The 11,538-nt window shown below is 47.7% G+C and overlaps 1 protein-coding gene across 1 annotated transcript; it reads left to right on the forward strand.

Moving 5' to 3' along the window:
- Positions 1-8,326: 8,326 nt before the first annotated feature.
- Positions 8,327-10,940, forward strand: LOC115652630 (homeobox protein HMX1-like). The gene is made up of 2 exons (XM_030564974.1): positions 8,327-8,627; positions 10,351-10,940. The coding sequence occupies exons 1-2, from the start codon at positions 8,327-8,329 to the stop codon at positions 10,938-10,940; spliced, it is 891 nt and encodes a 296-aa protein (XP_030420834.1).
- Positions 10,941-11,538: the final 598 nt, after the last annotated feature.

Below are 11,538 nucleotides of genomic sequence, written 5' to 3' on the forward strand. Positions count from 1 at the left end.
AATGTAATTCAAAAGTTCGCAGGGCTTTTCCTGTTTACCTGGCCACTGCATCTGAGTTCAGATGGCTGTCCAGAGCAGTCACAGTGGTGCACTGTGGGATACCGCCCGGAGGCCAATATTGTCGATTTGCGGCCACACTAACCCTAATCCGATATGGTAATACTGATTTTAGAGCTACTCCTCTTGTTGGGGAGGAGTACAGAAACCGATTTAAAGAGCCCTTTATATCAATATAAAGGGCCTGGTAGTGTGGACGGGTGCGCCGTTAAATTGGTTTAACTCTGCTAAAATCGGTTTAAACACGTAGTGTAGACCAGGCCTAAGGCACGGTTACACTGACATATTCCTATTCCAGTTCCAGTCTTTCCCCCATCTACTGGTTATTAGGGTTATTTCTATAACTTAGATAAACCGACTATAAATAGTTTTTGTGTTGTATTGAGTAAGCATATTCTATTATAGTGTAAGTGAGCAGAAAGCAGCAAGTTTATCTATATCACTGTCTCAGAATCCCATGCCATAAGCTATATTACCGTTTCCAGATTCAAAAAAAAAAGTTAAGAGAGGGAATTCAGATACCTGAATTACGAATAAGGTTATTTCTACGGGCAAGATCATGCTCCCACTGAAGTACCCAGGAGGTTCCCCGTTGACGTCAGTGGGCGCAGTAGTGAGTGTTATGAATGGTTTTCGATTTCAACTCCGGATCGGGGCCTCACTGCTCGGTAGTGAGAGGAACTAACAGCCCGCACAAGTGTCTTGGCAGAGCTGCGGCTTGATTCTTTCTATGGGTGGAGAGGGCAAGTCTGGAGCGTCTTGCAGTGGGGGGTCACAGGTCCTTCACATAATAAACCAGAACCAGTTTAAGGTTCTTACGTGCAGTGTAATTTATAGCCACCCCAACACGCGGTCGGGGACATATCACATGTAAAGGCTTCCCCGCCTAGCTCACCGAGGGCTATATTATCTGATCCTGGCCCCTTTCCTCTGCAATTAGCCCCATGACTACAACAGGCCTACGTGCAGCCATCAATCTCCATGTGGTTCACCCAGTGGAAGAGGCAGGGCCTGAGCCCGCTACTCAGGCAGGGCTGGTGCTTCCATTTAGGCGACCTAGGCAATTGCCTAGGGTGCCAGGATTATTGGGGAGCGGCAATTTGCCGGGGGGGGCGATAGGCAGCTCCGGTTGACCTGCCACAGGCGTGCCTGCAGAGGGTCCGCTGGTCCCGCGGCTCTGGTGGACCTGCCGCAGGTGTTCCTGTTGACGGTCTGTTGGTCCCGTGGCTCCAGTGGACCTCCCGCAGACATGCCTGCGGCCGCTCCACCAGAGCCACAGGACCAGCAGACCCTCCGCAGGAAAGCCTGCGGCAGGTCCACCGGAGCTGCGGGAGCAGCGCGCGGGGCGGCAAAATGGCCGTGCGCTTAGGGCGCCAAAAACACTGGCGCCGGTCCTGTACTCAGGTTGCTTTCCAGAGAAAGCACAGACGATTGTCCCCGGCTCATGATTGGGCTCCAGGTGCTTATCCACCCCGTCTTCAAGTGCAGGGCCCGATACTGTTCCCGTTGGAGCCGGTGGCAACACTCCCCGGGATTTCAGCGCCCTGTTTCTGTGCCCTTAGCGGGAGCCAGCATTTGTTATATTGTTTGGCATCTATGATTTTGTAGGCTAGGAGGCCCCTACCAGTTTCGAAACAAGATGGTTTATTATTATTATTATTATTCTCCTTAGAGTGAACTTAGCTGCAAAAGGATTTTCTTTTTTAACATCCGCCAATGTGGCAGCACTTTCCCATAGGCCAGCAGTCCCTACCCACAACGCGGCTTCTGAGGCCTGGTCTACACTACGCGTTTAGACTGAATTTAGCAGCGTTAAACCGATTTAACCCTGCACCCGTCCACACAACGAGGCCCTTTATATTTGATATAAGGGCTTTTAAACTGGTTTCTGTACTCCTCCCCGACGAGAGGAGTAGCAATGAAATCGGTATTGCCATGTCGGATTAGGGTTAATGTGGCTGCAAATCGACGGTATTGGCCTCCGGGCGGTATCCCACAGTGCACCATTGTGACTACTCTGGAAAGCAATCTGAACTCAGATGCACTGGCCAAGTAGACAGAAAAAGCCCCGCGAACTTTTAAATTTCATTTCCTGTTTGCCCAGCGCGGAGCTCTGATCAGCACTGGTGGCGATGCAGTCCCAAATCCAAAAAGAGCTCCAGCATGGACCGTACAGGGGATACTGGATCTGATCACTGTATGGGGAGACAAATCTGTTCTATCAGAGCTCCATTACAGAAGACGAAATGCCAAAGCATTTGAAAAAAATCTCCAGGCTATGATACAGATACAGAGTCCACAGCACAGCGCTGTGTGACAAGCATAACAGAAAGCCAAAGAATCAAATGGACGCTCATGGAGGAAGGGAGGGGGTACTGAGGACTTCAGATATCCCACAGTCCCCGCAGTCTCTGAAAAGCATTTGCATTCTTGGCTGAGCTCCCAATGCCTGTAAGGTCAAACACATTGTCTGGCGTGGTTCAGGGTCTATCTCGTCAATTTACCTCCCCTCCCTCCCCGTGAAAGAAAAGGGAAAAAAATCATTTCTTGACCTTTTTCAATGTCACCATATGTCTACTGCATGCTGCTGGTAGATGCGGTGCTGCGGCACTGAACAGCAGCATCCTCTCCCCTCCCTTCCCTGGTGGCAGATGGTACTGTGAAGAAGGACTGGTAGCCATCCTCGTCATCATCCTTTGAGTGCTCCTGGCTGGCCTCAGTGAGGTTGGCCGGGGGCACCTGGGTAAAAATAGGAATGACTTCCGGTCATTCCTGGCAGATGGTGCAGAATGGCTGGTAACCATCTTCATCATAGCAACTGGGGGCTGAGCTCAATCAGCCCCCCCTTCCCCCTTTCCTGTGTAAAGAAAAGATTCTGTACTGCCTGGACCATCATAGCAGAGGGATGCTGGGCTCCTCTCCCCACCACCCTTTAATGTCCTGCCTGGACTATCATAGCAGCTGGAGGCTGCCTCCCCCTCATTTTATCTCACTAAAAACTCAGTGTTTCTTATTCCTGCATTCTTTATTACTTCATCACACAAATGGGGGGACACTGCAACAGTAGCCCAGGAGAGTTGGGGGAGGAGGGAAGCAATGGGTGGGGTTGTTGCAGGGGCACCCCCTAGCATGGCATGCAGCTCATCATTTCTGCAGGATCTGACACAGAGCAGCTGTCCTCTCTGGTACACTGGTTCTCTAGTACACTTGCCCCATATTCTAGGCAGGAGTGACTCTATTTTTAGATACAACATAAAGAAGGGAATGACCCAGAAAGTCATTCCCATTTTTGTCTTTGCGCCCCCGGCCAACCTCAGGGAAGGCCAGCCAGGAGCACCCATGACAGCAGCAGACAGTACAGAACCAACTGGTAACCCTGCTATCTTGCAAAGGCAAATGAATGCTGCTGTGTAGCGCTGCAGTACCGCCTCTGTCAGCGGCATCCAGTACCCATATGGTGACAGTGACAAAAGGCAAAAAGGGCTCCATGGTTGCCATGCTATGACATCTGCCAGGGCAATCCAGGGGAAAAGGGCGCAAAATAATTGTCTGCCATTGCTTTCACGGAGGAAGGAATGAGTGACGACATTTACCCAGAATCACCCGCGACACTGTTTTTGCACCATCATGCATTGGGATCTCAACCCAGAATTCCAATGGGCTGGAGAGACTGCGGGAACTATGGGATAGCTACGGGATAGCTACCCACAGTGCAATGCTCCAGAAATCGACACTAGCCTCGGTACATGGACACACACCACCGAATTAACGTGCTTAGTGTGGAGGCGTGCACTTGACTTTATACAATCTGTTTTACAAAACCGGTTTATGTAAAATCGGAATAATCCCATAGTGTAGACATACCCTGAGCTACCAGCGGAGTGGCTGCGACCCAGCGAGATTGTCTACACTACTTTGGGGCATGGACAGTAGAGAAGCGACTCATTACCACAGGCATAAGCTCTTCCTACAGAGACCCAGCTCAAAACATACTGCGATCTCCCTTCCCAGCAGAAGAGTAGATTGCACAGAGCCCCATAAAGGAGGCTTCCTTGTCACTGATACCGTTCGACAAGTGAAACACCAAACAGACTTCGGAGCAGGATAATATTGCAGCCACACCTGGCCCAGCTGGTTCAGAAAGCAGCCCTGCTCTCCAAAATATACTCCCCCACGGAGTAACCTAGCTGCTCACAACCTACTTCAGACCTTATTGTTAACGGCTACGGGACAGCCCCTTCCATACCCAGGTTTGCGTTGCTTTACACTTCCTGTTGCTCCCTGTTTTGTAGCCAATCTTGAATGACAAGCCCAGGACCCTCATACACCTTGTGGGAACGTTTCTAGAGTCTAAACATCCATCGATCAGGGACTGTAACATGGGCAATACATGGTTCCTCGCACAATTGCTGTGTGGGGCAGGCTGCGCTGCATTTCCATTTCCATTTCCATTCCTCTTGTGCAAACAAAGCAGGATGCTCATTCCAGTGCTACGCACAGACGGGGAGGCACTAATCACCAGTTTAAACTACGGAATCTATAAGTCACAATGGCTCACAGTAGGCAAAGAAAAGATCCCCGGGGCGCGATGACACGGTAAGAACTGGTTAACTGGAGAGTTACTTGCCCAAGAGGTATGTCCAATAAAAACGTGGTTTAGAGTGAAATCAAGCCAATATGGTTGATCCTAGCAGGGAAAGCCTCTAAAACGTTAGGAAAGCGGAATATAGAAGGATTAATTTACTCGATAATCTGTTCTACAGGTAAAACACTTTAAAGTACTTTTCGACCTTTAATAGTGTCAGATGTTTACGCCCCATGTGCTTCTTATATATTTAGGGCAGCGTCAGCTCTAAACCTTTATTGTTACGTATCGTCTCGAAAAGGTTTGTCTTGGAACTGGCAAAATGTGAGAGTTAGTGTGCTAGCTAGATCTGGGAAAACACAGGGCAAAAATCCGGATTCGCTCAGCACACCACGAAATTCATTCGCCGTTAAGATACATCTGAAAATAGGAACTAACACTTCAGGTAGAAAGTGGAACAGGTGAACAACACACGCATGATTCCTGTTCAAATAATGCATCCTGCGCTTAAATGAGAATTTATGTGATTAGGTAAGAAGAATTTTGCATGCCATGTAATTTTGATGTCTCAGCCCATCTGAAGCTTTCAGTGACTCGTTGGGCAAGTTCAAACAACATCTGACATATGATTAGAAAATCAGTGTGAGAAGCAACGAATACAAGTAATTTCGTGACGAGATTTATCTTCCTCGTAAGCGCTATTATGTAACGATTATCTAATAATGGAAGAATGTAAACCAGTGTCCAAATTCCGTCGTTTATTCTAGAAACAAACACACACATCTAGCATATTACATTATTCATATATTATATATGTAGAAATTGCTGAATATATATAATGAAATATCCAGTAAATTTTCTCTTTCGCACTTTCTCTTTCCATATATATGCAATATATAATTCCTTAGTGTGTGTGTAGTTGATATTGTATGTACATATACAGTATAATATGTGTTTAGGTATATACATACATATATACAACATTCGCATACATCTTATAGGTGCATGTGTTAATAAATACAATATAATATATACAAAGCTTTATATATGCATAAAAACATATAGATAAATACACACACTTCTAGGAACTATATATGGAAAAAATGAAATCTCCAGTAAACTAAACACATGCAGATGTCACACAACACATGAATAATGGTGATTTTATAAGTATAATTGTTGTAAAACAGATGATGAATGTATTTGACTCCTGCTCATAATTTCTCAGTATTCCCAGCCCAGCCCCACATGAGCTTTGAAGCAAACAGTTTCCATGTAAGCGCTGTATGGTTTCGAATTATGTTGGGATTTTATGGAAACAGCTGAAAATATCAGAGTCTGACGCATACACGACTTTCCCCTAACTATGTCTTCTCCGAACAGAAAAAGCTCCATAAAATCTAACGCAACAGGCCAAATCCTCCGTTTTCCTCAGGCGAATATCCCGCAATGAAGGCAATGAGGAGCAGGGTTTGGAACAGTAGATGGTCCCAAATTACATCAGATTCTACGACCTCTCTCTCTAAACAGTGGTAGATGTCTCAAAACTCCTGCCATATATTAAATAGCTGTGCCAAGTGGTGAAATTCAATAGATGTTTTCAAGGTACTAGAGGTCTGGGGTGAGGAGGAGGGGCTTTAAAAATAATTGCCTGCCTAGTTTGCTGCAAACTTAAAGTAAGAGGGCTCATCAAATATGAAAAGGACAGCCTTGGTAAGTAAAGGAGCGATGATCTTAGACATTGTTATTTCTCAACACAACTACCTATCTTTTTATGGTGTTCATAGGTTAGTTAACAAGGGGCATCTGGCCCTCTGGTCAATATCAGCAGCTTGCATTAAACTGCCTCGTGCACAACAGAGTTGTGCCAGTGGGTTATTCACGTGTGCCCCCTGCATGGTGTCTGTTTACTTACCTAAAGCTCCAGGATCTTAGGTCTGAAGGCTCGTCTTGGTCTCTCTGAAAACTTGGCCCACCCAGTCCGAAGGAGAGAGGCGTGAAGGAACTGACACCTACCAGCGAACAGCAGCAAGTTCCCTTTCCCTGTAGCGGAGTAGTGGAAAAGACACCGATATATTGATGTCAAAGTGGCAGGTGAAAGACACACAAGCGCACTGCTGTCTGTACTGAATGGGGAATTTCACCCTCGCTGAATCGCGTAGCGCTCAGTGTCAGGAGCGGTCGGTTTTTTGCTAGGAGGGACATCGCATCGCATCTCTCAGTTTAATAGATGCGCTTAAGCGCTCAGAGGGGCTGGGGCTGCTGGAAACCCAGCGGGCTACGCTTCCCGCAGCAATGGGGCTTCCCACAAGCGCGCTTTGGCCAGGCAGCGGCAGCGGCCCCGCTCCTCTGGCCATGGCGAAGAGCTCGCCTTGAACTACCCTCACAGGCTGAAGCGGGCGACCACGGCTAGGCAGCTCGGGTCGCTCGGAGCTCCGGGCTCCGCTGCGTTGAACGGCTGCCATTTAAAATCGAGTCAAGGTTAAAAAATACAGAAACCAACCAGCGCATGCATCGAAAGAAGCATGGCCCTGAGAGGTGCGGGAGCGGGATTATCGCATGCAGGCCACATCCCACCCCAGGCCATGCTCACAGGATTGTCCGGCCTTTCATTCCAGGTATGGGTCAGCCTACTGCCTCCTGATCAACCCAGCAGTCAGGGTGGCTTGCAGTGGGACCTGTCCGGGGCAGACATGTTTGAAACGGACACTTCCTGTTGTATTGATAAAGGGGTTAGCATCTGAACCCATACTAGGATAAATAAAGGGGCGGGAGATCCTTCTTCTCCCCACCCCCTCATGTTCAAATGAACGAGAGCAGAAGCTCTGAGCAAATCACAACCATCCTGGGTTCAACTCTGAAGGAGGAAAGAGGGGAAAAGTTGCTAAGAAATAACCCCCCGACTGATTCCGGGGGATCCGTCCGGAGTGAAAGAACCTGGAAGAGGACGGAGGAGGTTAAAGGGCGATGTTTCAAGGAAAGGGTCCTTGTTAACTTCGTCTCATTTATGGCCTCATCCACCAATTATTTATTATTCTTATTATTACAATACAGGGGCGGGAATTGGTTGGCTGGGCTGCCCTCTGAGCCCAATCTAGCCAATGGGAGGTTCGGGATGCTGGCCTGACCATCCCTCTTACCCATGAGTGGGAGCCTGGCATTCCCGCTCTCTGCGTTTTGATTTGCTCCCTAATTGACCTAAATAAAACGCCTGTGAGTGACAAGGCTTCTCCAAGCCCCTAAGGCAGCGCGCGTTCACACAGCCAGCCAGTCCAGACCCCAGCACCACTGAATTCATTGCAAGTAATTGCCCTGCTTTCCCCGGACTAATCCCATTTGCCGTGCTGCTCGTCCAATCGGAGAATTACTCCTCGCTTGTAAAACGTTTAACTTGCATGACATTTTTATTTCGTGATTAGCGTTTTCGCTCAGAATCTGGCACCTTGGATGCCCCCCCCCCGCCACTCCTAGCTGGCAGGAAATGATGGCAAACAGCGATCTGCAATGATTACTCCGGAAAAAAAAATCCTTTTATACCGGGAGAGCAGCCATCGGGTTCAGCAGAGAAAGGAGGCGATTGCTCTTACAGAGCGAAAGATCCCTTTAGCCTTGGAAACTGACTAGCGATCTAGCCAGCGAGCATTCCAAGCCCCCACTGCTCTGACCCTGCGAGCTGGACCCATTATGCCGGACGAAGCCACCGACACCACCAATTCCGCCTCCGCCCGGGTCTCGTCTTTTTTTATCGAGAATTTGCTGGGGACCGAGGGGAAAGAGAGCCGAGGGGAGAGGACACAGGAGAGCACGGAGGATGGCCACAAAGAGACGCGATCGCACAGCGGAATAGCCGGCAGCCATTGCGCGCAGGTCTGCTGCCAAGTCTCTCCTTTTGGATTCAGTTCACAGAGCTATCCTCTCAGGGAAAGTACAATGGAGTGGTACAGAAGAGCTCATGCTAGTTTTATAGGATGCACCAGTCCAGACAGTAAGTTTCCTTGCGGTTCTGTACTTGTTGTTTCTTGAGCAGCCCACTGGGGTCCAAAATGCTCTTTGCTCGGCTAGAGCAAAAGGCAGCTCTGTAGCCATCTCTGGGTGTACCTGTCTCCATGCAGAGAGAGAGGGAGCAGCTTTCAGAGCAGGCTGCACTGTGTATTTATGTGTCAGACCTAGACTAGAGGACCAGAGGGGTTTTAGTTCCCAGATAATGTCATGTACATTTCTCCCCTGCATTGGAATTTTTGCACAATCACTCTAAGAAATGGATTTCCAATGGGAGTCTACACTCTTCCCTCAGGCACAAAAAGAAAGAATGGAATGAATGGCAAAATAGCGCTCCGAAGCAAGAGATCCAACTCCTCCCTTCTCTCGCACTGGCTCATTGTTTCTAACCAGATCTGCCCAGAACAATTCTCAGAAAAATTATAAATTATAATTCACATGTCAATTCCCCCTCCCCCCACTACACACACACACACACGCGCGCGTTGAGCGTCAATCTTGTGGACTGGTTTCAAAAAAATCCATATTTTAAAAAATAGAATAATCTGGAGCAGAAATAAAATAGCGATTATTCTGTAAAAGGAATCCCCTAGTACCTAAGGCCTGCTCCGTCGTGTTTTGAACGCGCCAAATAGCATTGGAGCAGACATTTAAATTCTAGTGCAGAAACTAACGTCTGAAAAAGTTTGCAGGCTGGAGTCAGCTGTTCTGCTGAAAAAAAACCAAAACTGTTACTTAGCACACGCCTCTGAACTACAGAGGGGAAGGTTATATGCTAGCGTTTCCATGACTGTGATTTACGTGAAAGATGTGTTTGTACATCCTAGCAGGTCCTTTTTTTTTTACCAAAAGAGTGTTATTTCCTACATGGCCAGGCTCTTGTTTCAAAATTATACCTGGAAGCAACCAACGTAAACCCTTTTCTTTTCTATAAACAGATCTTAAAAAAACCAACCAAACAACCAACCAAACAAACAAAAACCTGAAGTCATTGGGTAGTCTAAGATTTTCATTCCAACCTGAACCATTTTTAGAAGGCAGCTTTAAGAGTTCTATTATTACATTCTGTCTAATGCATTCAGTTTCGAAATACGAAATAACCAATCAAGCTCCAAACGGCGGGTGGGGTGGGGGGAATACTCCTCTACTTTAACACGTATTGAGCCCCCTTCATTTCTTTAAAAGGAATATCTGTAATTTCAGCCAGTGATAGACATATCTGTAATTTCTATTACTACAGGGTTACTGTTTGCATCATTTCTTAACCTAATGATTTTTACTTGTGTAGCTAAGTGCTTATTGGTCTGGACAATGATCCTTTCTGAAGGGGAAATATTTATCCGTGTCATGTGCTGCGAAGGATGATTCCCTGTAATATTCATCTGGCGAAATAGGGGTGAACGTGAAAACAGGAAGAAGAGGGAGCGCAAGAAATCAGCTGCGCTGTGACGCCACATGCTCAGCTCTCCGTGTTTGCTTTATTTGCTGCTGTGTCCCATCCCTCAGTGGTAATTAGAGTTCATTTGTATGTGCAAATCAGTGTGGGAGTCTTTTAAATATATGAACATGATAAATATTCTATTATACTGTATGTACTACATAATTAATACCCGAGCGATGAGTCTGGAGAGCCAGGCACGGGGTGTGTGTATGTGTGTGTGGCTACGGAAGAAACAACTCTTGTTCCTTTCTCTCTCTATCTCCATCAGCCAGTGACCGAGACTCTCCCGAGATCTCCGAGGAGGCATCAGCGGGGAAGCCAGGGGGCTGCAGGAAACAGGCGGACGAGCTGGGCTCGGCAGAGCGGAGAGAGGAGTTTGCTTGCGGCAGCAACAGCAGGGAGGAGGATGACAAAGCCGAGGAGCCGGACTCCGCTGAGCAGAGAGCCGCGGGCCGCAAGAAGAAGACCCGCACGGTCTTCAGCCGGAGTCAGGTCTTCCAGCTGGAATCCACCTTCGACATGAAGCGCTACCTGAGCAGCTCGGAGAGGGCCGGCCTGGCGGCCTCCTTGCACCTCACCGAGACCCAGGTGAAGATCTGGTTCCAGAACCGCAGGAATAAGTGGAAAAGACAACTGGCTGCGGATTTGGAAGCGGCCAACGTCTCCCACTCTGCTCAAAGGATAGTAAGGGTGCCCATTTTGTACCACGAAAACTCGCCTGCAAGTGCTTTAGGCTTCACCTTGCCTCACATGTCTCCTCCCCTGGTGGGGTTTTCTAACGCTGTCAGCTACCCCCTGGCCACCTTCCCTGCCGCCTCAGTCCCGTTTCTGAGATCGCAAATGACAGGACTCGTTTGAGAATCCATCTTTGCAAGGACCTTTTTCCCGGCTCTGCCCCACTTTCCCCCTCCTCCTTTTCAGCCCCATTCTCCTCCCCCTTCCTCCAAACTTCTCATTTCGACATATACATTTCTTGATTTTATGCTTTTGAATTTTAAAACGTGCAATAAACATACTTTGGGGGTAACTATAAACGCAGGAGAAGGAAAACAGTCAAGACAGTGTCTGTCATCAGGATGTCTATGCCTGTCACGTGCCCAAAGAAAACACAGTTATGTGGAATGGAGTCTTTCCACTCCACCCTGCAAATGATCCGTTTAAAAATCGTAGATTTAGACATCAGAAATAATAACCCCGACGGTTCGGTTTGTTAAATGGACTTCCGGTTTCCTTGACCTAAATGCTCTTTTTAGCGAATCCTAAGGTGTAGTCTTTGCTGAGCATGAGAAGAATGTAAAGAACTTTACAAATTCTGCGATGACAATGGCACAATTTAATACATGGAGGGGGGTGAGGGGGGACAGACACACACCTTCCTTTTGGGTTAAATCCTGCGATCTTACTGGGATGGAATATGAATGAAGGTTGAGAAAGGGCTTCAGAATCTATCCCAGAA

This window comes from Gopherus evgoodei, chromosome 5, assembly GCF_007399415.2.
Source record: "Gopherus evgoodei ecotype Sinaloan lineage chromosome 5, rGopEvg1_v1.p, whole genome shotgun sequence".
NCBI classification, from domain to species: domain Eukaryota; kingdom Metazoa; phylum Chordata; order Testudines; family Testudinidae; genus Gopherus; species Gopherus evgoodei.

Bases quoted from the DNA above. Each gene is read 5' to 3' on its own strand.
- LOC115652630 (XM_030564974.1), top strand. From the start codon at position 8,327: ATGCCGGACGAAGCCACCGACACCACCAATTCCGCCTCCGCCCGGGTC. The intron at 8,628-10,350 runs GTAAGTTTCCTT...TATCTCCATCAG, and splicing joins AGGATGCACCAGTCCAGACA to CCAGTGACCGAGACTCTCCC.